The 26,872-nt window shown below is 49.2% G+C and overlaps 1 protein-coding gene across 2 annotated transcripts in view; it reads left to right on the plus strand.

Annotated features, from left to right (window-relative positions):
- SPRED2 (sprouty related EVH1 domain containing 2) overlaps positions 1 to 26,872 on the plus strand; it is a 124,772-nt gene that overhangs the window by 90,782 nt on the left and 7,118 nt on the right. For both annotated transcript variants that reach the window (XM_017340722.3, XM_017340723.3), the window contains exons 3-4: positions 4,434 to 4,602; positions 6,636 to 6,700. In XM_017340722.3, the coding sequence (XP_017196211.1) occupies positions 4,434 to 4,602; positions 6,636 to 6,700 (234 nt within the window). The remainder of the gene's footprint in view (positions 1 to 4,433; positions 4,603 to 6,635; positions 6,701 to 26,872) is intronic.

The raw sequence follows: 26,872 nt of genomic DNA on the forward strand, positions 1-26,872 counted from the left end.
TGACTGCTTCCCTTCGGAACCAGCTCTCTGCTATGGCCTGGGAAAGCAGTAGAAGATGGCCCAAGTCTTTGGACCCTTGTACCCATGTGGGAGACCCTGAAGAAGCTCCTGGCTCCAGTTCTTGAATCGGATCAGCTCCAGCCATTGTGGCCATTTGCTGGGGCACGGTGGGCTCACTCACCATTCCTTTTGTACAACAGACATCTCGACGCAGAGAAAAGGCTATGATGCCTCGTCATGATCATGAAAGCCGTTTTCCCATTCTGGACTCTGAAAGGGTCTGGGGCGGGGAGAAGGCTCCCAGGAGCCCGCAGACCAAACTTTTGAGAACTATTAATGTACAAAGATGTAAACTGAAGTGCTGTCTGCAAACATGTGGCCACTTACAAATTCTCAATGCCCATCTGTGTAGGAAGCGGTTGACTAAATCTGTTGTGTCTGTACTGAGGAATACTCTACAGCCATCAAACAGGATGGTTTTTACCTTCCTGTATCTCCAGGATATGTCTTTAGGGAAGATTAAAGGAAATGCAAAGCAGTATATAGGTCTGACTAGGTTTCGACACACATACTTAGGTGTGTGGATAAAGGAGCTACAGCGGGGACTGGAGCTGTGCCCGCCACATTGACCCTGGATTGGGGGAGGGGGGGTAAGGGACAGTGGAGCTCTCCTGTGTTCATCTAAATTACTGGAATCTTTTACAGTATGTATTTTTGTGTTGACTTCAACACTTCCAACAAGCATCTAACCACACTTCTTTTCCTCCCCATGCTTCTTATTTTAATTCATACTTTAAAAAATGAAAAAGATTTTATTTATTTGAGAGGTAGAGTTACAGACAGAAAGGTCTTCCATCCACTGGTTCACTTCCCATATAGTTGCAACAGCCAAAGCTGGCCTGATCCAAAGCCAGGATCCAGGAGCTTCTTCTGGGTCTCCTTCGTGGGTACAGGGATTCAAGCATTTGGGTCGTCTTCCCCTGCTTTCCCAGGCCATAGCAGGGAGGCGGATGGGGAAGTGGAGCAGCCGGGACATGAACTGGCGCCCATCTGGGATGCTAGCATTGCAGGGGGCAGCTTTATCCACTACACATAGTGCCAGACCCCTTTAAATGGTATTTTTAAAAGCCTTTGTCAAGTTTCAAGACAATGCCTAATTGTGTATACGCCAAAACTGCCCGAGAGGGTTGTGAATATTGAAGCCTCTCAACTTTTTCCCTTTTGTTGTTAAACTTAGATACATGATGATATTTTGCTCAAGAGGACATAAAAAGATTGTATCTCATTTCCCTGCCCTTTACTTAATTTAGGTGACTAAACTCACTTTCCTTAACACTTTTTAAAGAAAATACACCTTTGGAATAATTTTAAAGTTGGAAAATGTCAAGCAACAACTTAATTTTTTTCCACCCTAAAAATATGAAGAAGCTAAGTAGTCTTTGTTTTCACAAAAAGTTTATTTTGAGACTTTGAATTGAGACTATTAAATTCTAAAATAGATAACATTTGTTAGTTAAAGCCTTGGTTATTTGGATTTCCCCAATTTGGAATGGGGCTGGGCTGACATTTAATCATTGCACTATTCTTAGGGGAAAATGGCCATAATAAGCAATTTAATCATAAATAGAATTGTGTGAGGGGATTGTTGTCCTATTGCAATACAATGTAATGAAGTTAACTGCTTGGGACTGCCATTGTATATACCAATTTGAACATTATTCTCTTTTATTAAGTTAAGGAACATTTACTAGACAGCATTTAAGTTCTTTTCAGTTTGATGTGTTCTTGAAATTTGTACTCGTTTAATGATATTCCCTAATTTAAACGTATACTAATTTAGACAGGCCTTTATTGTTACCCTTCATTTGGTCTAAATTAATAAGAGCCCCTTGTATCAAAAGTGAAGCTTTGCCAGAACGAGATGGAGATCCTAAAAGCTTAGCCAGACCACAGCAGGTTGTTAGCCTCATCCCACCCTGAAGTACCCGAGTTTGATTCCCATCTCTGCTTCCTGTCTCCAGCTTCCTGCTGGTGCAGACGCTGAAAAGCAGCGTTGATGGCTCCAGTAATTGGGTTCCTGCCGCCATGTGGGAAATGTGGATTAAATTCCCAGCTCCTGGCCTTTTGGGAAGTGAACCAGAGGAAGGGAGCTTTCTGTCTCTATCTCATTCTTTGTCCCTCTGCCTCAAATTATTTAACTCATTAAGTCCCAAGTTTTAGGCCGGCACCGTGACTCAAAAGGCTAATCCTCCGCTTTGCGGTGCTGGCACACCAGTTCTAGTCCCGGTCGGGGCGCCGGATTCTGTCCCGGTTGCCCCTCTTCCAGGCCAGCTCTCTGCTGTGGCCCGGGAGTGCAGTGGAGGATGGCCCAAGTCCTTGGGCCCTGCACCCCATGGGAGACCAGGAGAAGTACCTGGCTCCTGCCTTCGGATCAGCTCAGTGCACCTGCCGCAGCGCGCCAGCCATGGCGGCCATTGGAGGGTGAACCAACTGCAAAGGAAGACCTTTCTCTCTGTCTCTCACTGTCCACTCTGCCTGTCCAAAAAAAAATCCCAAGTTTTTAATTCTGTGAATATTTCAGTGACATAGTATTTATTTCTTAGTATAAGTGGTATATTTGTTGCTCAGTTTAAGTCTTTATACTTGTCCTATATGAAGGATGATGGGACATAATGGCTTGTTTGTTTCTTTAATTATCAAAGCATGAAGCCTTGCGAATATTTGAATCTTTGCAAAGAGTTTGCTTCTTTTTCTTTTTTTTTTTAAGGTTTTTTTAATTGGAGCTGGTGCTGTGGCCCAGCAGGTTAACGCCTTGGCCTGAGGCTCCAGCATCCCATGTGGGTGCTGGTTCCAGACCTAGCTGCTCCACTTCCGGTCCAGATCTCTGCTGTGGCCTGGGAAGGCAGTGGAGGATGGCCCAAGTCCTTGGGCCCCTGTGCTCTCGTGGGAGACCCAGAGGAGGCTCCTGGCTCCTGGCTTCAGCTCGGGGCAGCTCCAGCCGTTAAGGCCAATTAGGGAGTGAACCAGTGGATGGAGGACCTCTCTCTCTCTCTCTCTCCCTCTGTAACACAGAGAGAAGTAGAGGCAGAAAGAGAGGTCTTCCATCCGCTGGTTCACTCCCCAGATGGCCACAACAGCCAGAGCTACGCCGATCCAAAGGCAGGAGCCAGGAGCTTCTTCGGGGTCTCCCACGTGGGTGCAGGGGCCCAAGGACTTGGGCCATCTTCCACTACTTTCCTGGGCCATAGCAGAGAGCTGGATCAGAAAAGGAGCAGCCAGGACTCGAACTGGCGCCCGTATGGGATGCTGGCGCTTCAAGCCAGGGCTTTAACCTGCTGCACCACAGTGCAGGCCCCAGTTTTCTTCTTATATTAATAAAGAAGGAACTTTATGTTCACATGATTGCAATGCTGCTTTTACTCTGGCATTAAATGAACTCTGGTATCTTTATCAACAATAGCACCACTAGACACAGTTACCGTATAACACACCTTGGTCCTTTATAGTCTAGTTAGGGGAATAAGACTAAAGGGGCATGAAACTTCTGATAAAGAATAATTTGAAAGCAGGCACTAAGCTGTGAAGGTAACAAGAAAGACCACAGAGTAACACAAGAGTAGAACCTGATGGCGAAATGAGTGTGACCTTGCTAAGACCCTTGTTAATTCAGAGAAATGTTAAAGTTCTCACTGATGACTTTGGTGTTGTTTCCATCTCAGAGCTAAAAAAGATCAAGGGTCTTGGTCAAGAGTATTTTTCAAAGGCATCTTGATCTAGAGGTGAAAAGATCAGCCTGGAAAACTAGTTTTGAAACCACATTGTTAGAAACTTGGGGCATCTTCTAGTACTCTTATAAAGTTAATGGGCACCTAGATCAAGGTGATCACACCTGGAATGAGGTTGATATAACAGATACTGGAGGAAAAATGACTTGGACTTGACAGTTAATCATGCAGAGGATGGAGAACTCAGAGGAGGCAAAGGTACCATAGAGAGTTCGAGCCAGACACAGTGGGGTTGCCGTTGCCAGCTCAGGACAAGACAGGAGAGAAAACCAGTAGCAGAAATTTCAGAGCAGATGCATTTTTCAGCTTTTCGAATTTGAGGTCACAGGGAGGCACCCATTAGGACAGCAGAGGGGAGATTGAGGGCCATCAAATTTACAAAGGCCCTAACCTGGAAGGAGGAGTCCAGAACAGGACAAATAGTCAGGGCAGGAGGAAGAAGAAGGGGTGGGATGAAGAGGAGGGGCACGGAGGAGGACGGCCCCGCTGTGAGGATCACGAAAGCCAAGGGCAGAGGCTGCACCGGTGCAGAGGCAGGGAGGGGGTTTTTTCAGCTGCCTCCTGGGAGGGCTCCTCATTGGACTGGTATAAGCAGACCCCGCTGTGGCTGGCCCACGAGTAACCAGCCTGTGTGCTTCAATCCTGCAGGTGGTACTGGAATGCTACGTAAGAAAGGACTTGGTCTACACCAAAGCCAACCCAACGTTTCATCATTGGAAAGTCGATAACAGGAAGTTTGGACTTACTTTCCAGAGCCCTGCCGATGCTCGCGCCTTTGACAGGGGAGTGAGGAAAGCAATCGAAGACCTTATAGAAGGTACTGAACTCTTAGTGGGGCTTAGTGGTCTGTGCAAATGTCTTCGTTCTTTCTGATTCCAGCTGTCTGCCAGCTTATGTTTGTGGTTTACTTGAGGAGGATCTGGGGCCAGGTCAGTAGGTGCCAAAGCTTTCAGAAGTCCAAGGAGGTCATTAGAGCAGCAATGGAGACCAATGGGAGGTGGTTTTATGGTAGAGTCTGTTCTGAACAAGCAAGTGGGTGCATTTTGGGTTTCCACACAAATGAATTTTTGCCTGATTTCACTTTGTTCTGACTGTTGAGACAGCTTTTTTAAAAGGTCTCATCTTTTAAAAAGCTGTCCAGTCTGCCATGCCCGAGGATGGATTCGGGCTATCCCAGGATGCTCTGGGCCTGCCCACAGACCCCTTGCACTCGAAGGTCCTGGTGGGTGGCTGCCACTGTGAAAGGGGCTGTGGTCTGCAGCCTACTCTGTGAGTGGGTCGGAGGCATGGCCAGGAAGACCCTGGGGCAGTTTTCATGGTGGGCTTGGCTGCAGTCCACAGGTAGGAGACACCCAGCAACTCCACTTCACACCCAAATCAGAGAGTTGAAGGTGTCGTAATTGTTGAGTGAAGAACGTTAATGCCAAGTTCAGAATTTGGGGAACTCAGTCACAAGAATAGGTGTTTGATTTGTTTATAAATTAAGTGTCCCAAAGTCGTTTTCTTCATTTACGAGAAGGGAGAAGGGCAGATCTTAAGAGGAAAAATCACATAACATTGTCATCAGTAGTAGGACGATTCTAGCTGGAATGTGAATCTGTTTACAACAGCCGTGAGATAGCCAAAAAGACTGAAGTGGCAAATTCTTTTTTTTAAAGCATAGCTTTTTAAGCATTTAGACAAAATAGCTTCTGTATTACCCATAGAAGTTTGCTATCTATGTACTTAATCACTGAAGTTGTGCATAAAATTTGATTCTCCTGTTTGTGCTTACCTTCTCCATATTCAGTCAGTCTAACTGTTTTCTGGTAAACCTGCCCTAAACATTGACTGGGGGAAACCGGAAAGTAGAGAAAATCCTGAACGTTAGCAGGCGTGCGTGGCAGCAGCTGGGATGGTTATCTTTCCTCCTGAGTCCCTCTTGAGAACTTGAAGTGTTTGTCACCCCTTCCTCTGCCGCTCTTATAATTTCAATTGTATGTAATGGCAAAACATTTTCCAAAAGCACATTTGAAAACCCCTGACCACAGAAAGGAAAAGATGGGGAACAAATCCCATTATCCTGTATCTATCACTTACGTAAACGTAAATGTGTTTTCTTTGGATCAGTTTAATTGATCGACACTTTAGGAGGTGCTCTTAGGGAGGAAAATGAGACAGTTCTGCTGATACGTAGAATGAAGAGGTGAACAAATGCATAAGTTGAACTTTAAGGACCAGTTCATCCCATGATGGAATTCGCTGGGTTTTCTAATAGGAGCCTTAATTTTGATGAAGCAAAGTAAGGAAAGTTCACTGGTGCTCTGCTGTCACGAGAGAAGTGTCCCTGAGGCAGGAGGCTCCTGCAGTCTGGCATTTGGAGGATGGTGTCTGAATTCAAAACAAGGGTGACCACACAGCCAGTTACTCAGAACCTCCTCACTGGCTGAGAAGCCCCCAGAAGCCCCATCCAGCTGAGCAGTGAGATTAGGGCAGATCTAACATGGGCCTTCCCGGACCCCTCCACACTGCTTGTACCTCCCTCAAGGTCACTGTGCAGCCTGGGTGGGATGCAGGCTCTCTTTTCTCCCGCTCTGGGAACCTCCTAGGCGCTTGTTCACCAGTGACCAGTGACAAAGTTGAAGGCATTAATAGGGAACACGGTAGTAGGCTGAGTTAATTTAAAGAGCATCCTGGCAAGAGCCATTTAAAGAAGAATAAATTAAAAGCACTTTATTCCCAAATCACTGGTTTCTCCTGGTGAAAGATGCAAAAAGAATGGAATGTGGTTTTTATTAAAACGCATTTTTGAATGGATGGGTTTGACTTACCCTCTTTGGAAACACTTGTTATTACATTTTGTCTTCTTAGGCTCCACGACTTCATCTTCTACCATCCATAATGAAGCTGAGCTTGGTGACGATGATGTCTTTACAGTAAGTTGCCTTTGTCCTCTTCTTTCTGGATTAGTTCATGGATACTCAAAGAAAGGTTGGGATTATTTATTATTTTTTGAAAGATTTAGAGAGAGATCATGTATCTTCTGGTTCACTCCCTAAATGGCTGCAATGGTCAGGGCTGGGCTGGGCCAGGCTGAAGCCAGGAGCCAGGAGTTTCATCTGGGTCTCCCACGTGGGTGCAGGGGCCCAACTACTTTGGCCATCTCCCACCATTTTTCCAGGCATGTTAGCAGGGAGCTGGATGGGAAATGAAGCAGCCAGTACCCCAGCTGGCACTCATACAAGGTGGCAGCTTAACCAGCTGAACCCGCTGGCCCCTTTGTCACAATTTTTCTTGCACTATATTTGCTCCTGTTTGTCATGCTGCGGTGGTAACATCCACAACACAGCACAACGGTGTCGGCTCTCCTGGATCTGTCAAGGGTTCCTTCAAAATCTTCTGTCGGGGCTGGCATTTGGCCTAGTTGTTGGTTCACTCACACCTGATACTGACGTACCTGGGTTGGAGATCAGCTCCGCCTCAAATCCAGGTCCTGCTGATACAGACCCTGCAAGGCGGCAGTGACGGCTCAAGTAGTTGGGTTCCCGGCTCCCGGCTTGTGTCCCCCAGCCATTGTAGGCATTTGGGTAGTAGAACAGTAGATGAGAGTTCTCGCTCAATCTCTCTGCCGCTCAAATAAAAATACATATTTTTAATCCACTCTTAAATTTAGGATGACCAGCTGCCCTGGTTTGCCAGGGGCTGTCCCAGTTTTAGCAACACAAGTCCCTAGTCCTGAGAAGCATCTCAATCCCAGACCAACCAGGACAGTTGGTCACCCTTCTTGGAGTCTTGCGTTAACACACGCCGTGGCATGGAGGGCGTGTTACCCTCCCGGGCGTAGCTGAACGTCTGATAAGAAAGGCCTAAAGCCCAGTTGAGGTGAGGCTCAAGTGTGTAGGGCCCAAGAGGGCTTAGATGTTTTGACACAGCCCAAGTTAACGGGATGGAACGGGTAACAAACTGATTACTCGGCTTGCTTCTCTGTGTAAATCTGTGCTTCTAGAAGTTAATTAACAAACAGTTCATTGCCCGCCTGCTGTGTGCTCACAGCAGCAAGTTGCTATCAGGCAGCATTTTCAAGTGCAGGGCCATGACCCACAGTAAGAACTGCATTTGCTTTGCGACCAGGACACACACAAATCAGTAGATGCCCCACACCAAACCGTACTTCATGCTCTGCTTTCTGAATTTTTTTCTTTTTTTCTGTTTCGTTTTTTTAATCATGAAACTTTTCACACACCCAGAATAATTCAGTGACTGCCTGCATACGGTACAACTAGCTTCAGCAGTTATAACATTAAACAGATGGCTTGACTTCTCTGCTTGTTAGGGGCCTACACACACATGCACGCTTTATTTATTTATTTATTTATTTATTTATTTATTTATTGTTTTGCTGACCTGTTTGAAAGTGTCTCCTGTCAGAACTTCACACACATATTTCAAAAGTAAGGCATTCACAGAAGAATTTTAGGGCAGTAAAACTACTCGGTGCTACTTGAGTGGGAAAGTGCGCCATTGCATTTTTGTCCTGACCCACCAAGTGTGAGATCTTTGTGGGTGGAAGCCCTTAGGTGGTGATGATGTGCCTGTGTATCTCCGTCGATTATGACAAATGTGGGGCCGAGTGTACAGGTTATTTGGATACCTCCCACTCTCCAGAAAATAAAGTCCAATAAAAACATTTTTTATTCTACTATACAACCAAAATGCTATTACCGTCCCTAAGAAAATTAATAAGAATCTCATAATGTCATCTCCTGTCCACCTCTTAGTTCCCCAGTTCTCCTAACGATGTCTTTTATAAGCTAGTTTTTATCTCGTGTTTTAAAATACTAGGTGTCACCCATTACGCTTGTTTCCCAGTGCACCCATGGCTCGCATCTAGCGGTCTGAGAAGCACTGCTTTGGTCACACAGAGATAAGGTGACCCTGGCTTCAGCCCTGTAGGACGTTACAGGCTGGTTTGCAGAGATGTACATGATGCATGGGAGGCTTCGGGACTGGCCCAAGCCAGGCAAAGTCTGGACTAGAGGAAGGGACTTGGAGGCAGATGGGCCTCACAAGAGGGGAGGCTGGACCACTGGAGTGGAGAGGCAGGGTCCCTGGAGAATGGGGAGCCCCCCGGGGCAAAGGCAGGGGTAGGGGTGTGAGAGGGTGGCTGCCTGAGCTCTGTGCATCCCACTGCAGTGTGAACAGAGTGGATGTGAGGGTTTCAGGAAGTGAACTCAGCCCTGCGTCCTTGGAGCGGCTGGTGTGCTGGGGCTCTGAGCGGGCTTCCTACCGGGCTCCGAGCAGAGCCTCTCAACAGTTGGCACGCTGCTTACATCTGTTCTTTTGTCACGTTTCGGGAGACAAACAACAGCAGGCGGGTTAAAAGGTGGCTTCCTGTGCTGCGGAGCAAAGTGGGCCCCGCAGCTGCTTTCCAGCTACCTACCAGGAGTGATTTATAGGACTGAGCGAGGGTGGAGGCAGAACCCCTCCTGGATCCATCCTCGCGTCCACAGGCTGCTCCGGGGTGACGCTGAGGGCCTGGAAGAAAGTGTAGAAACAGCCTTCTGCTTCCACACGCTCAGAGACTTCCTGGGAGAAGTGTCCACTTCCAGGGCCCTGACGCACATGGTCCATTGCCTGTGCTCTATTTGTGTACCACCAAGGACCCGTTGACAGCAGCCATCGACCAGCAGACGCACACCCCATGGAAAAGTGGGCAGCGGGGATCACACCCCGGGCCCCATTTGTTCGGGAGCTCTCCCTGCCATTGGACTTGCTATCTTTAGAGAGTAAATGAGACTGAAACCCAGAGCCAGGGAAGTGAAGCCGGGGGCCAGCCTTCCTGTTCCTGCCACTGGAGCCGCAGGCTGCCCTCTTGGAGGGGGTCCCTTGGGCCCAAGAGGACAACAGCATGTTGTGGTCAGTTCATGAGCCGATGTTCTCATTGGGAAGTAGAGCCTGGAGGAAGGGGCACCCCCTACAGCCGCGCAGTGGAGCCGAGCCGTCTCGGCTTTCCTTCCCCCACTCACAGGGTCTCCCCGGCGTCTCGGGAGCATGACACCCTGTGGCAATCCTGGAAACACTCTTCCCGGACACTCGCGCCAGTCACCAGCACTGTCGCCTCTGCAGCCTTCTTCCACTGTCCGTCCCAGTTCTCTGACCCGGCCTGGGGCCTGCCTACTCCGTCCCTGCCCAGGTCACTGCCTGAAGCTCCCCCACAGAGGCTGCTCCTTCTGACTTTGGTTCTGTTTGTTCCATGTATGTTTCCACATATTTCTCCCTTACCTAGTTAGAATTGTTATTTCTCCTTTAAAATCCCATAGCAGGGATAGGCCGTTAGCCTAATGGCTAAAATGCCCATATTGGGGGCCAGCTTTGTGGCACAGTGGGTTAAGCCCCTATCTGCAACGTTGGCATCCCATATGGGCACTGGTTCAAGTAGTGGCTGCTTCACTTCCTATCCAGCTCCCTGCTAATGCATTAACCCACTGCGCCACAGTGCCGGCCCCTCTGAAATATTTTAAAAAAAAGAAAATTCCATAGTATTTTTTCCTTTCTCACTTGCCACTTGAACACCTGTCCTTTTTTATTCCCATTCATATTTTATTTGCTGACTGAATAAATCTTTATCCAATTCGATTATAAGCAGGCAACTCATCATTGTCGTCTCTATAAATTGACAGTAGTTTTGCTCTGTGCTCAGTAAGTGGGAATTCTGCAACCCAGGTATAGTAGGCAATAATCCTGTGTTTTCACTCTCTTGCTTTATTGTTATCCTCAAGACTCTATAGGTGGATGATTTTAGGGGCATCTCAGCAGGGCTGGGTGACACTCTGGCTGTTTGCTGCCATCCAGAGCTGAGCTGCCAGCCAGCGTCACTGCTCAGCACGAGCCTTGGGTACTTAGGCCTCTCATCCTGCAGTCCTGCTCCCGCCAGCCCCGGCGATTCCATGGGGTAGGGGAGGGGGCTCAGTTACAAAGGTGCCCAGTATTTAATGTGGATGCTTTTAGGTATCCCAGTGTCAGGGCCGTTTGGTACAAATTCGTCAGCTAAAAACTGCAAAGAATATAAAACATCAACAGCGGAAAACAAGTTAGCATTCGATGGCAAGGGAGTTTTTGGCATTGCTGAGGGTCAGTTTTACTTGAGAGCTGGGGATTCTTGGGACAGAGCTGAGAGAGCAGAAGTCCGTCCCGTCTGTTGTACTTCGGGCAACTGGCAAAAACAGTGCAGCTCCGTGGATAAAGCTGAGCTGGTTTGCTCTCTGACGTAGGACTGACTTCCTCCCACATCTCTGCGGTTGAGGCCTGAGGCAAGAGGATTTGGCGCAGGTAAGATAGGGGGTTATTGCTGTGGGGTCGGCCAGTGGGAGCAGAGAAAATGGGGTGTAGAGAACCAGAGATACCCTGCGTCTTACCCGCATTTCATGGACAGTTTTCTAAATTCCTGCTGAGAGGATTTGGTCCATTGAACCCTGGTGGCCTATTTCCTGCCGCAGAATTCCACAGTCATTTTGCAGTGTGATTAGCATCTTCGCAGATAGACAGGGATAATCTCTCCGTGGTCTTGGGAGAATGCAGCTGCGGCGCGCGCATGCCTCTGGAGCACTAATCCGCACTCCGCGGTCAAGTGTTGTCGCTGCTTCAGCTGTCCTGGCCCTCAGAGGCTGGGCTCTGGCTCTCATGCCGGGGATTAGGGAAATATTTGCTTCACAGGAAGATACTTGGGGGTGTGTGAAGTACCCAAGTCCTCATCTTCCATAATAAGAAGTCCTTAAATAATATCTAAGTCCGAAAAGCAGTGTGACCATGCATGGCATTTTAAAAACGGAGACAAATATCAGGAGAAAGAGCCACAGAATTGAAAGGGGGTTTCTCTAGGCAGGTGTGAGACAGGGGCTGCTCTTTGATTTATTAAACACTATATGAGGCAAATTAAGACAAGCTTTTTGGTACCAAAAAACTTTGAATTGCATGCAGATGAGGCATTTTCCAAAAAGGTCCATAGAAAAGGCATACTATAAAAAAACTTGTGCATGGATTTCAAATTTAGGGGAATTACATCTTTGTTTAATTTATCTGAAAGGCAGAGTGACAAAGAAAGAGGCAGAGATTATTTTGCATCCACTGGTTCACTCCCCAAATACCCGCAACAGCCAAGGCTGGACAAGGCCAGTCTGGGTCCATCCGGGTCCCCCAGGTGGGTGGCGGGGACCCATGTACTTGAACCCAGGCACATTCATAGGAAGCTGGATTGGAAGTGGAAGAGTGGGGACTTGAACCAGGAACTCTGATATGGGATACAAGAAGTGGCTTAACCCACTGTACAACAATACCTGGCCTCCAAACTTATCTTTTGATTCAATCTTTCCACAAACTCTTTGAAGTTTGTACATTTGTACGTGTATTGTTTTCATTTTTTACGAAAGAAAAGGAGGAAGGATGGGAGGCCAAGGGGAAGGGGGAACCGAGGGACATCCTGGCCGTCCAGATTCCCTCATCTGGAAGTTTAGAGACTGAGCGGAGACAGTGCTCTGGCTCCGGGGCTCGTTCAGTGGCCGTCGCTGTTTTCTCTGCCTGGCGTTAGGAAGCAGATTATCCACCAGATAAATAATGGCCCATCAGGTAGGACGGCTGGCGGGAGTTAGCTGCAGGTGTTTGGCTTGCTGAGAGGTGAGAAAACCATAGCCGTGCCAAGTCCTTGCAATTACAGGTCTTGGAGTGGGGTGGGATTGTGAACTCATCCGATCCAGCCTGCTTCCCTCTGGCAAGCATAGTAGGGATCTGCCTCATTTTGCAGTCACTGAATTAGCCCTGAAAGTCAGACTTGCCTAAGGTCGCACTGCTAGTTCATGGTGGAGGAGCAGCCAATGCCGTCTGCCAGCCTCTCCAGTTCACCACTGCTGTTTTCTCTTCCTTGATTGAATAATTACTCTCATGATATTTCAGCTCTTCTGTGTTTCAAACAACCACCAAATATAAGAGTTATACAATAGAGTACTGTAGGAAAGGGGACGGATCAAAGGAAAGATGTGTGACCTGTGCCCACCAAAGCCCTTCACATGGCAGATCAGGGCCCACTGTAGTAGGTGTCACGTATTTGAGGTCTCCAAGATGCTTGATGCTACATAGCCTTACCATACACGAAGCTTTCAAGATATTTCCACCCGTCTAGGTTTCTGCTATCAGCAGAGTATCGCATATGTGGATTTGGGCAGCCCATCTCGACCAGAATTCGTTATTAAAACCCTCAGGCATCCATTGTGTATAAACTCACTTCTCTCCAGTGCATGGAGAATGGCACCAGCTGTGTGCCATCCTTTTCGGAACTGAGTCACTCACATGATTCTGCCTGGGGCTTCACACTCTCCTGAAGCCACTTGGCAGGGGCTGGCCTGGGATTCTGTTGTGGCATCTCATCATGGCTTCCTGTGCAGCACAACGAGCATGCCCAGTCTTCTGCAGCAGCATCAGCTTCTGGCCGTGTTTTGCCCAGACTGGAAAACGTGGTCTTTAATCATGCCCTGTGCATGAACCTTAACATCCTGTTTATCACACGCTGCACTTTATGGCTTTCTGGCTATTCAGAGCAGTTGTCCCTAGTGGCATCTCAGACCCCGCCCAGCCACCCCAGGTGTTCCTAAAAGGGCTGGAGCCCATGGTTCAAACCAGAGCACCAGGAAGCCATTTGTTTTATCCTAGATGGATTTTTGACTATTTACAAGTAGTGCTTATTTGCATTCTTGGTTCAGTGGAAACAGCGAATTTGTTGAGTTATCAAGGATTCATTTACATAGCCAGAAGAGTTCAGAATGCTTTTTCTTTTTCTTGAAGGGTGTTTTACACTAACTTCATCCCCAGCAAACATTAAAGCAGAGGGCAAATCTGCTGATTCTGTAGTGAGTGGGGTTCAGTTGCTGAGAGAGGGAAACAGAAACAGAGAGAAACAGATCGACTTATTTGAGAGACAGAAAGAACAAATAAGGGCCGGCATTGTGGCATAGTAGGTAAAGCCACCACTTGCAATGCCAGCATCCCATATGGACACCAATTCAAGTCCCAGCTGCTCCACTTCTGATCCAGCTCCCTGCTAATGTGCCTGAGAAAGCAGTGGAAGATGGCCCAATTGTTTGGGTCCCTGCATCCATGTGGGAGACCCAGAAGAAGCTCCTGGCTTTGGCCTGGCCCAGTGCTAGCCATTGCAGACATTTGGGAAGTAAAGCAGCAGATGGAAGACCTTTCTTTCTCTCTCTCTGTCTCTCTCTCTCTCTCTCTTTCTCTTTAACTCTTTCTTTTTTTCTTAAGATTTTATTTATTAAACTGAGAGGTAGAGTTACAGACAGTGAGAGGGAGAGACAGAGAGAAAGGTCTTCCATCTGCTGGTTTACTCCCCAAATGGCCGCAATGACTGGAGCTGAGCTGATGTGGAGCCAAGCTTCTTCCAGGTCTCCCACCTGGGTGCAGGGGCCCAAGGACTTGGGCCATCTTCTGCTGCTTTCCCAGGCCATAGCAGAGAGCTGGATTGGAAGAGGAACAGCCAGGACTAGAACCAGTGCCTGTATGGGATGCTGGTGCTGCAAGCAGAGGATTAACCTGCTCCACCACAGCGCCAAGCCACAACTCTGCCTTTCAAATAAATAAATAAGTCTTTTTTGAAAGAAAGAAAACACTCCCAGCTTTTTTTTGTTTAAAGATTTATTTATTTGATAAACAGAGTTACAGAGAGAAGTAGAGACAGAGAGGTCTTCCATCCACTGGTTCACTCCCCAAATGGCCGCAATGGCCAGAACTGTGCCAGTCCGAAGCCAGGAGCTTCTTCTGGGTCTCCCATGTGGGTGCGAGGGCCCAAGGACTTGAGACATCTTCTGCTGCTTTCCTAGGCCATAGCAGAGAGCTGGATCAGAAGTGGAATAGCTGGGACTGAAACTGGTACCCGTATGGGGTGCCGGCACTGCAAACTTGGGCTTTAACCTGCTGCAACACAGCGCCAGCCCCAAACACTCCCATCTTTTGATTCACTCCGTAAATGCCAAAAATTGCGGGTTGGACCAGGGCCAAAGTGGAGAGTCCGAAACTCAATCTGAGTCTCCCACATGAGTGGCAGGACCCCAGTGACATGATCCATCAGTGCTGTGGGGAGCAACTCGGACTATACTGTTACTGGAATTAAGACTTATTCTATGCATCTGCTCTCCCACAACGTGGCGCTGGGAGAGGAGCGTACAGCTTCTACCCAGCTGCCCCTTACCAACTTGATAAGCTGCAAGAGCCGCTCCTGATTGGAGGAGAGCGGCGCGCTCGGCGTGTGGGTAGCAGAGCACGGATTGGTGGAGAGGACTATATAGGAGGAGAGAGACAGCATGGTAGCGTGGGTTGGTTGGAGAGTGCGTTGGAGAGTTCGCGGGGAAGTTCGTTACTTCGTTCTTTCTCATTTCTCTCTACTCATTCTTGCTTTGGGAGTTTGCTGTTTACTTATTCTTACTTTACTATAGAGAGGACTTGTAAAAAAGGGAACAACAAGCGTCCGGTCCGGTGCGGCTCCTCCGCGTGCAGAGGAGCGGCAAATGGTGCCGTGACTCGGATATGAAGCCTAGGCAGGGTCCTGAGTCGTTCCTCCACGAAGAGGGGGAGCGACATAATGGTGCCGTGACTCGGATAGGAAACTTAGGAGGGAAGAAACGGGAAGAAGTGGGAAAATACCGGAGAGAGAGACTAGCAAAGAGCCTAGGTGCTGGAAGAAGCTATTGAAAGCCTAGGCAGAGACTCGGATATGGACTGTGGGAAAGAAGTTAGGATTTAAAGTGAAAGCAAGAAGAAACTCAGATACGGACTGCAGGTTGAAAGTGAAAGTGAAACCTATAAGAAACTTAGACTTGGATACGGACTGTGGGGAGAGGCCAGGAGAAATGAGGGAGGAATATTGTTGGAAGAAAACTTAGGGAAACATACCGGGTAGAGAAAAATGTTAGGGAGGATGAAGCCGCGAGTGCAGGCCGAGGCGGAGACGTAAGCCACCTTGGAATTCTTCAAGTCACCCCGGGGAGCAAGAGGCGAAGATCTGGAACCAGCGGCAGAGACGTGGGCCGCCAGGTTGGAATTCGCCAGGTTAGTCCGGGGAACTTGGATTGAATGCTAGTGGCGGAGACGTAAGCTACGCTGTGTGACTCGCGGAAGCCGCCACGTGCAGAGAGAGCACGGGGCATGAATAGATAGGGAACGCGGGGCTGGCACGAGGCCGTGGTGCGGACGCGAAGGGCGTGGAGACCGCGGAGCCCACGAAGCCAAGCTGCGCAAAGCCGGGAAGCCGCGCAGATGGGAGAAGCGCGGGCTGAAGCGGCTCAGAGCCGGGAAGCCGCCGAGAAGCAGCCTCGGGGCGGGCGCCGGGAAGCCGCAGGGATAAGAGAAACAGAAGTTTAGAAGTAAAATGAGAGAAATAGGAATGCTGGTAGATAGAAGTAAAATAGGAGAAATAGGAATGCCCGGAGATAGAGAAAAATAAGGCCTCCCCACACCACAGCAATGAGAGAGCTTAGATTCGGTCTGCCTGATTAGTAAGGCGGTAAGCACCAGCAGGCAGCTCGACCAGAGTATGAGCTGCAGGTCACCGAAGATAGGCACGAATCAACACCAATAAGTCTCCCCACAATACGGCAATGAGAAGGCTTGGATTCGGTTTGCCTGATTGATAGGGCTTGTAAGCACCTGCAGGCAGTTCTAGCAGGGAAGAGCATGCGCTGCAGGGCACCGAACATAGGCACACATCAGCGCCTAAAAACCTCCTCACAACATGGCGAAGAGAGGACCCGGATTCGGTTTGCCTGATTGATAGGACTTGTAAGCACCTGTGGGCAACTCTAGCAAGCAGAGCAGAGTGTGTGCCGCGGGGCACCGAAGACAGGCGCGTATCAACGCCAAAAATAAAAAGAAAGGGGGATCTGTGGGGAGCAACCCGGACTAGACTAAGTTACTGGAATTAAGACTTATTCTATGCATCTGCTCTCCCACAATATGGCGCTGAGAAGGGAGAAACAGCTTCTACGCAGCTGCCTCTTGCCAACTTGAGTGATGACCTCCAGGAGCTGATCCTGCTCCTGATTGGAGGAGAGCAGCGTACTCGGCGTGTGGGTAGCAGAGTTGGGATTGGTGGAAGGACTATAAAGGAGGAGAGAGACGGCATGCACCAGGAACATCTAAGGGGAACACCTGTGCAGCCCCCGAGAGAGCCGGCCGGCGGTGTGCCGCTCCCCCGCGGAAGTGGGGAAAGTGGCAGGGGGAGCCGCCCTTCCACGGAGGTGGAAGGGATGGTAGCCAACCCGGGAAGGACCAGCAGCCAACCCGGGAAGGACCAGCAGCAAACCCAGGGAGGGCCGAGCAGACAAAAGAACAACGCAGGGTCCTGTGTCGTTCCTCCACGAAGACGGGGAGCGACATAATGGTGCCGTGACTCGGATATGAAGCCTAGGCAGGGTTTAGTGTCGTTCCTCCATGAAGAGGGGGAGCGACAAGTGCCATCTCCTAGGATGCTCATTGGAATGAAGCTAGACTCAGATCTGGAGCTGAATCCACAGCCAGGTAGTGTGATATGCGATCGAGTGTCGTCAGTGGTAGGCTAGACACCCACTGCGGGAGAGTCCTGTAAAGGATGAAGGGTGAAGTGGGTGTAGAGGCTGGAATCTAGGAAAAGGCCTGGATTCTAGACTTGGTTTGCTAGGAGCACTGACCTGACCCTTTGAATTCAAAACCTTTTCAGAGTGAACTCATTTCCTATGAGTCTGAGCTTGCTGATTGTAGGAGAGGGAAGGTACAAGACAGTGGTGTGGAGCCATCTCTGTCCTTGGCATTTAGCACTGTACTTGCAAATTTTTATTTATTTGAGAGAAACAGAGTATGCTGCAATCCTTTGGTTCATCCCCCAAATGCCCACAATGGCTGGGGTTGAGCCAGGCCAAAGCCAAGAGCTGGGAATGCAATCTGGGTCTCCCATATGGATGCCAGGGACCCAGCTACTTGCGCCATCACTATTGCCTCCCAGGGTGTGTATTAGCAGGAGGCTGGAGTCAGCAGTGGAGCTGAGCCTCCAGTTGTGGCTCTCCAGTAGAGAACAGGGATGTCCCAGCAGCATTGCACTGTCATACATGCCTGCGTTCGGTCCTCACCACCACCCCGAGAACTAGGTACTAACACTGTTCATTTTTGCTGACAAAGGCACCATGGCTCAGAAAGAGGAAGGGAACTGTGCGTGGTCCCACTCTCTGCTCATTCAGAAGGCAAACCCCAGACCTGTTTGCTGCCTTTCAGGGAAGTTTAAGGATAGGAAATATGGTTCATTAAGTCTCTGGAAATTTTGCATACTCAAAACACTGATTCCATTCGCTACCAAAGAGCTGCCTAAACCAGGGACTTTGTAGGCAGTGCTCTGACTTCCAGCCCCAGCCACCTCTTTAGTAGAGGCTCCCGTGTGCTGGCCTGGAAGCCCCTGTCTCACTTTGGAAGATCGTTGATGGAAAATGTTTGCTGGTGTCTTTTCTTGTGGAACTGAAGGATTGGGGCTGACTGTGTGTGACGGAGCAGGAGGAATAAGTAAAAGAGAAAACAGTTTGAAGTTTAACTGAGGAAGCTGGTGCATGTCGTTAAGACCCAAGGGAACAGGGCATCCCCATAACAGGGGTTGGCCACGACCCAGCACTGGGTGGGCTGGTGTGGAGGTCTCGGAAGATGGGTATGGGTTCCTTTCTCCTCTGAATGACCATAGTTATCAAGCTTACACTACACAGTAAGAAGATCTTTTTATTTGGTTTGTAATGCCTACAGTGGCTAAATTACAGCAGTTAAATGTCTATGCTTCCGGGGCCGGGGCCGTGGCTCACTTGGTTAATCCTCCGCCTGTGGTGCTGGCGTCCCATATGGGCACCGGGTTCTAGTCCCGGTTGCTCCTCTTCCAGTCCAGCTCTCTGCTGTTGCCCGGGAGTGCAGTGGAGGATGGCCCAGGTGCTTGGGCCCCTGTGCCTGCATGAGAGACCAGGAGGAAGCACCTGGCTCGTGGCTTCAGATTGGCGTAGCTCCAGTCATAGTGGCCATTTGGGGGTGAACCAATGGAAGGAAGACCTTTCTGTCTCTCTCACTGTCTATCTGTCAAATAAATAAAAAATAAATAAAAATAATTTGTTTGGCCAAGCTTTTCCTTAGGTATCTTGTAGACAGGAACTTCAGGTTAGGCCAGATCTGAAGAAAAAAAAAATTAAAAATGTAAAAATGTCTATGGTTCCAAACAGAAGCTTTGAAAAGTTCACAATTTGGGGAAGGCAAAGGTCTTTGCCCTCTACTTGGGTCTGTCTGTATTTATACATACGAGTAGGTCACTTCCATCTTTGTAAGCTGGGGACAAAAAGGCACTTTGACTCCATTTTACTGATTCTCACTGTACCTGTTCAGGGTTACCGAAACCCTGCCTTCCCGCTCCCAATCCCCGGGTCCATCCAGTGAAGGTGAGCCATGGGAGTCCTTTCCTCCTATATCGAAATGGAACTTCAAGATACAGAAACAGGAAACTTCACAAACTCATTCTTGTTTTCATGCTTGCCGTGAGCGGACTTGACAGCAAAGGCATCCTCCAGCGATCTGCTGGGGGGCTGTGTCCTGGAGGAGGACAAGGTCGTCTTCCCCAAGGAGCTGCCTCTTCAGAAGAGAACACCTGGGACCAATGTAGATCTTTAGGTCGGGGGAGCCAGAGCTACCTGCTCCCAACCACCCATTGGCAAAATGACCACTTCCTGTCTGCCAAAGGAGAAAGGCTTGGCCAGAGGGCCTGGAGCTCATCCAGACGGCTTGAACCAACAACTTTTGGAGGTCCTCCCAGCCCAAGTTTCAGAGAAATGATCTCTCTCTCTCTCTCACACACACACACACACACACACACACACACACACACTGCAGGTTGAATTGCCATTTGGGACACTTGCAGCCCATTTTTAAGTGCCAGATTGAGTCCCAGCTCCTCCGCTTACAAGCCAGCTTTCTACTAATACATCCTGGAAAGCAGCAGATGATGGCTCAAATGCTTGGGCCTCTGCCACCCACATGGGAGACCCAGACTAGAGTTTCAGGTTCCTGGCTTCTGCCTAGCTCATCCCTGGCTGTTGTATTCATTTAGGGAGTAAACCAGCAGATGGAAATTCTCTCTGCCTTTCAAATAAATTAAAGATTAAAAAATATTTAATGTGTTTATTTTGGTGCAAATTTGAAATCCATGCATACATAAGGGCTTCAAAAAGTTCATGGAAAATGTGTTACGAAAAAATTGCACAGATTTTAAAATTTATTTGCATCAAAATCAACTTTTAATTCCATTTTTAAGATTTATATTACTTATTTGAAAGGCAAAGTTACAGAGAAAGGTAGAGACAGAGAGAGAGAGAGAAAGAGAGAGGTCTTCTATCCTCTGGTTCATTCCCCAAATGGCTGCAATGACCAGGGCTGGGCCAGGCCAGAGCCAGGAGCCAGGAACTTCTAAGGGGTCTCCCGTGTGGGTGCATCTTCTACTGATTTCCCAGACGCACCAGCAGGGAGCTGGATCAGAAGTGGAGGAGCGAGGAGTTAAACCAGTGCCCACATGGGACGCAGCTGCAGACTGGAGCTTAAACCTGCTACGCCACAGTGCCAGCCCCTTCACAGACTTTTTAAAGTATCCTCATGTATGAGTATAAAAGGGGTTTTTTCTTTATTAATAAAACAAGAATCCTTTACAATAGAAAAGATAGCTTTGGTTGCGTCTGCTGTTGGGATGTGTTTTGGTGCTAGGTAGAGGCAAAAAAGAAGGCAAATACAGTCCTAGCTGCCAGCCAGCCACCTTCAAATCCAGAGGACCAGCAACACTGCAGACAGGGCAGAGTTGTGCTTACTCGGTAGCTCCTGAGTCAGTCAAGCAGCCATCCTAATCCAGCTCCTCTGACCCGGAACATTCTTGGGAGCGGGGGAGAAGGGTTACGTGGGAACTTGTTAGAGCTCACACAGACCCTGGAGGTCATCTGGAACCAGAAAAGGTCACTGGTCCAGGAGCCCTCCAGGGCCCATGCAGCCTCCCAGGACTCCTGAGCAGTGTGGTCTGGTGCGCTCACCACCTTCTCAGCTTTGGTGATGGAGTCAGAGGTGCGAGCCTGTGGACCTCCCACCGTGCCACGCAGAGAGGGCTTGGCTCCTGCCGCTGGGTGGTCTCCGGGTGGTCTCTGGTCAGTGCTGATGAAATGCCTGCACTTGCTCCTCACCTCTCGATCCAGCCTTCCCACAGCCCCGCCCTTGAGAAGGCGGACACCTGGAAAGCCGGTGCCCCTGGCTAGCTCCAGGTGTCCTGGAGGAGACAGCCCCAGGCCTCCCTTCCCCCTCACTGCAGCTGCCTCGTGCTCTGCCCTCACCCCCTTTTGGAAAAAACAGACTAAGCCGGAAAATCCAGGGGCATGGAGGGAAGCACGTAGCCCCGAAAGCACTGTTTTCACTGGGAGATGCATAGTCCGACTGCCTCAGAGCGCTTGGTCCACAGCCAGGGTCCTGTCCCCAACTGAGGCACGTGGTCCCCTCAGCTGACTGGCCTCTTGGTTCCTTCTCTGCCTCCTTGAGCTTCCCTTAGTCAGAGGGAGGCACGTTCAGACCCAGGGCACGTGAGCAGGTGTGTGGCTTCTGTAAGAATTTCCTACTAAATCCAAAGTCCCTCCGCAGACAGGGAAGAGGAGCGGCACTTCTGAGTCAGAGATCCTGTTGTACAAAATGGGCCCGTGTAGTTGGAGGGAGCTTGCCCCCAATGAAACGTGAAGCATCGGTCTTCCCCCCTCTCTCCTCCATTCAATCCAAATCCCAGCCAAAGCAGACAGCACTGTCCTTGGGGGATCGACCAGTTCGTGAGCCCAGGCAGCCTCAGCTCATTCTGCACTCATGTTCTAATAGGATTGTCTTCTTTTTCTTTTTTCTTTTTTTTTTTTTTTAATACTCTGCACCAGCTTTTGAGACTCTGGTTTTCCTCTTGTGTTAAATTCTAGAGGGTTAGGGTGGACGTTTGGTACAGTGCGTAAGACACCACTTAGGATACCACACCCCATGTCAGAGTCCTGGCTCCACTTCTGCTAAAGTGCACCCTGGGAGGCAGCAGGTGATGGGTCCCTGCCACCCGTGTGGGAGACCTGGTTGAGTTCCTGACTCCCGGCTTCCACCTGGCCCAACAGCCCTGGCTGCTGCAGGCATTTGTAGAGAGAGAACCAGCAGGTGGGAAGCCTCTCCCTCTCCATGTCTGTCTCCCTCTTCATCCCGTCCTCTCTCTGCTTTTCAAATAAATCCTGGAGAATTCTAGGAAACATTGAATTCTCAGTAAGTACACCGTGCTGGTGTGCCTGCAGAATCCAGCCACCGAAGCTTACTGTTTGTGGAGGAGTCTATCGGGTATTCACTGGTAAACCTGAGCCCCGTTCCTCTGGCCCTCACTCAGGGTTGTCCACTCATCTCTGGAGCCACTCTGCAGGGGCCCTGCCCATGCTTCCCTGCTACTGTGAGGCCTGCACTGTGCTACGCGAGGGCTCCGCTCCTGCCTCTGCCTGGGCCACGAGGCATCCCCCCAGCAACGTGGCCGCGTTTTCTGTTAAGGCTGGCAGTGCCCATTTCATGCCCCTGCCCTCTGACTCTTGCTTCCACCGCCCTTCCCCTCCCATTCCTGTGATTTTCTTTACTTATTAAAGTCTTGTCTCAGCTCACTGCCCTGATAGAGGCTTTTCAAAGCCAGGGCACAAGGAGCTTGTTACTGTGTCACTCAGAATAGGTGAGTTTTTATACAAACCATAGACAAATTGAAACGTATTCAAAGATATGCCCTTTAAAAACGCACCTAGTTTGAGTGGTTAAAGCATATAATTTCCATGTTATAAATATTGTTCCAAAGCATAGAAAAAATAGAAAACTGCCTGATTCCATTTATGAGACTCGGAGAAAAATAGAAGCCAGTCTCACCTAGGAATCTAGATGACAAGTTTCTGAATAAGGAATTAGTTAGTATTTAATGAGACCTGGGCCTGGCATTGTGGCATACCCAGATAAACCACCGCCTGCCGTGCCAGCATCCCATTTGGACACCGGCTGGAGTCCTGGCTGCTCTACTTCCAACCCAGCTCCCTGCTAAGATGCCTGGGAAAGCAGTGGAGAGTAGCCCAGGAGCTTGGGCCCCTGCACCCACGTGAGACCTGGAAGAAGTTCCTGGCTCCTGGTGTAGGCCTGGCCAGGCCTCTCTCTGTCTCCTCCTCTCTTTCTCTGTAACTTTGCCTTTCAAATAAATAAAAGAAATTGAAGGGGGTGGGGGAGAAAGAGGGGAAAGAAGGAAAAGAAAATGTACATTTGAGGGTCAGGCATTGTGGTACAGCAGGTTAAGCCACCCCCTGGGACACCCACCTCTCATGTCAGCACCCACATCCCATGTCAGAGTTTCCAGTTTGAGTCTCAGCTCCTTCCCACTTCCAGTCCGGCTTCCTGCTAGTGTGCTGCTTGAGGCCCTGCCACCCACGGTGGAAACCTGGAGAGCGTTCCAGGCTCCTGGCTTCAGCCTGGCCCAGCTCTGGCTGTCCTGGGCATTTAGGAAGTAAACCAGTAAATGGAAGATAACCCTCTCTGTATCTCTCCCTGTCTGTCACTTGCCTTTCAAATAAATTTAAAAAAAAAAAAAAGAAAAGAGCGAGGCTTGGTGTGGCGCTGCTTCTCCCTCCCTGGGTCTCTGTGCCTCACGCAGCACTTCCAGCAGAGCGTCCGGAGGTTCACAGCCTCCGTGGTGGGCAGGAGCCACCGTGAGGAGGCCTGGGGAAGAGCTGGCCATTTTCAGTGAAGACAGGTGGAGGCCGCTGGTTATGACTTCGTATTTTGGACCTGGATTTGCTGCACCTTTCCTCATAGTACGACACCAACTTAAGAAATAAGGATGCTTTAGGTCACCCGTTTACCAGCTAACACATTTCAGAAAGTGCCGTCTCTGAAAAATGGATTAAATTCTTGATCTCCTAGCATGCTAGGTATGTTTCTAAATAAATTTACTACTTGAATGCTTAATGCCTCTTCTCTGATACAGGGAATGAGATCATTGAGCAAGTGCCTACTTTATTATTTGGCTAATAGTCAAGTATTAGTTTCTTAATCAAGGTGTGTATGGTTTAGCTTGTTACATGACCTTAAATTCTGAGATTTTTACTTATTTAATTTCTGCCTTTTTTTAGATTAAGACATTGTTGGAAATATATGATATAAAAGAGAAATGCAAAATTTAAAAGCAAATAAGCATTTTAAATCTCATTTCTTTTTTCAGTAACCCTGGGGAAGACTTTATTTCCATTTTACAGATGTAAAAACAAGTTAGAGATTAACTTGACCAAATCACACACCTAATAATTAGCAGAGACCTGGCTCAAATGTAATCTGCACCAGCCAAGAGCCTGTTATTTTTAGCGTCACCCTGCACTGCGTTTCTGTTCAGTGCCTCGTGTTAGGTTGCACACTTCTTAATTGCACATCTGTTTAATAAAGGGCTTAACATGGAGTCAGAGGCAAACCCAGAGGCAAGGGTTATTGGGAGGCACCTTTGAAGGTGGCAGGGCTGTGCAGAAGGTCACCCGTGAGTGAGCAGTGCAGCCTCACTGTGCACACCGGGTGCAAAGGCTCCTGGGGCTGGGAGGGAGGCCTGTGGGTGAGCGCCTCTCGGAGGAGCTCGAGTGATGGCCTGTGCACAGGGGTGTTGCAGAAGACCTCCATGTTCATGTGTTTGAAGCCCGAACAGTTCAGAGCCAGAGAGCTCACGACTGCTGGGTGGGTCTTGGGGATGAAGGATGAGGTGGGTAGGTTGGGAGGTCTCACCAGTGTGTGAGAGTCTTGCTTCTGTGTGCAAGTGCAGGCATCGAGCGGGCCGCTTTTCTTGTGCAGAGTTAGAACCAGCTGAGAGGTGCTTGCAGGTAAAAGATTTTTGTTCCCTCTGGCCTTTCTTTCTTTTTCTTTTTTTTTTTTAAAGATTTATTTATTTATTTGAAAGGCAGAGTTACAGAGAGGCAGAAGCAGAGAAAGTCTCCCATCCACTGGTTCACTCCCCCAGATGGCCGCAACAGCCAGAGCTGGGCCAATCAGAAGCCAGGAGCTTCTTCCTGGTCTCCCATGTGGGTGCAGGGGCCCAAGGACTTGGGCCATCTTCCACTGCTTTCCAAGGCCATAGCAGAGAGCTGGATCAGAAGTGGAGCAGCCGGGACTCGAACCAGCACCTCCCTCTTGCCCTGATAGTCCGTTCCTTTCTTTTGCTGCTCTGCAAGATTTGTGTGATTGTGTAGCTCAGAAATCAGCCTCTACATCTGGTGGCACCTCTCCTGCCTGCTCTCTTTCCGAGTTCAGAGAAACCCTGAGCACGTGGGGGTGGGCCAGGGCACACTGTCAGCTCTGCCCCCAAGAGGCCATACACTGTGGGCAGACATGTTCGTGGTCGTCCTTTGTCCAGACTTGTCGTTAGATTAGGAGGTGCCGAAGGGTTCTTCTCAGTGGTGCATTTTCAGCCAAATGTCTGGGGTACTTTGCACTCACTGTGCAGAAGAGGCTGTTGAGGGCTGGGAAGGCATCGGGGTGGTGCTTCCGACTCGCTAACGAACACTGAGGGAAACTGGGAGTGTCTCATGTCCCAGGGTGACTTCCTACACATTATTAACCCAGACTTCAGTCACGGAAAAATAGGGTGGGTTAGGGTGATCAGATGACTAACAGGGTGGCTGTGCTGTGCTCACAGAGGGCATCGTCTCACCTAATAGGTGGCCGAACCTTGGTTGTTGGAAAAGAATTTAACCCTTAAGATTTGAATCATGCTGACAGGCCCTTATGTACTCATTCAGAAGGTATTTATTGAGGTCTTTAGCAACCTGTGTATTATGAGAAGTCCTCCCCTTATCTCCCCCAGGTTCATATAAAGCAGGGTGCCCTAGAAGAACCTATGCTGGTGTTAACTCTATTTATTTATTTATTTACGTGTATGTATCTTGTAAAATACATTTGGAACATAGTAATTCTTCCCACCCACTCTCCCACCCCCTCTCCTGTTTAGACTGAAAAAGTAAAAGAAAGAAAGAAAAAAAGAGAGAAGGGGGAAAATGAAAAAAAAATTAAGAAAAATGTTTCTCAACAGTCCAGACATTGCTTATCGAAGGTGATTTTGCTTGTGTGTGTGTGTGTTTTAATAAAATACCCCAAGGAGTGGGACTAGGAAGCGGTGTCCCCAAGTTTGAGAGGAGCATGCCACATGGCTTTGTAGCCAGGAGCCTGCGTTGCAATCCCAGCTCCAGCAGTGACTGCAGTGCCCCGCACAGCGTGGTCTCCACATGTGACGTGGGCGCTGTGTTGACCTGCAGGGGTGGGCTGAGGAATCACAGTCACGCGGGGCCTGGTACACTGTAAGCGCTCACACAGTTTGATGCTGTGGGTTTGGCTGATCTACAGCCACCTGTACGGGAAAGGATAGAGGCAGTACCTCTCACCTGCGGAGAGCAGCCTGGGGTTTGGGAGAAAGTACAAGTGCTGGGGATCAGTTTGGTCTCCTTCGGTTACTGGGATCGCAGGGGTAAGGTAGCAGCTCTTCCCTGAGTTCTGAACCAGCCAAGTGGGGGGGGGGGGAGTGACAGGTGACCCTGTACTAGTGATGTGGCTGGTCCTGGTTTATATCTGCAGGAAGTGGGCTTCTTAGGACAGGACCCCAAAATTAGACAGACATGTCCCACTGGACATATGTGGGTGCTGGAGAGGCTGGCCCTCCACCCCCAAGTGGAGCACACAGTCACACGTCAGTCAGGGGGCTGCTTCCCAAGGAAAGGGAAAAGAGGAGGGGACAGCAGACAACACGCCCAGCTCCACTCCATCTGCCTAGGACACTTTGTAAGCGAGGGCAGGGAGAGGCCAGGAGTAGGACACAGGTGGCAAACCTGGGACATTCAAGCTTACGTTACACAGGAGACCTGGCCCATGGCTTTGGGGCATCCTGGAGCAGCCCAGCACTCAGGCTTGCTGGATCCAGAAGCTCGCTCCCGTGGGCCCCGGGACCTTCTTCTCATGGTTCATGTCCCCTCATCTTCAGCAGG

The sequence above is a fragment of the Oryctolagus cuniculus genome, chromosome 2 (genome assembly GCF_964237555.1).
Source record: "Oryctolagus cuniculus chromosome 2, mOryCun1.1, whole genome shotgun sequence".
NCBI classification, from domain to species: Eukaryota; Metazoa; Chordata; class Mammalia; order Lagomorpha; family Leporidae; genus Oryctolagus; species Oryctolagus cuniculus.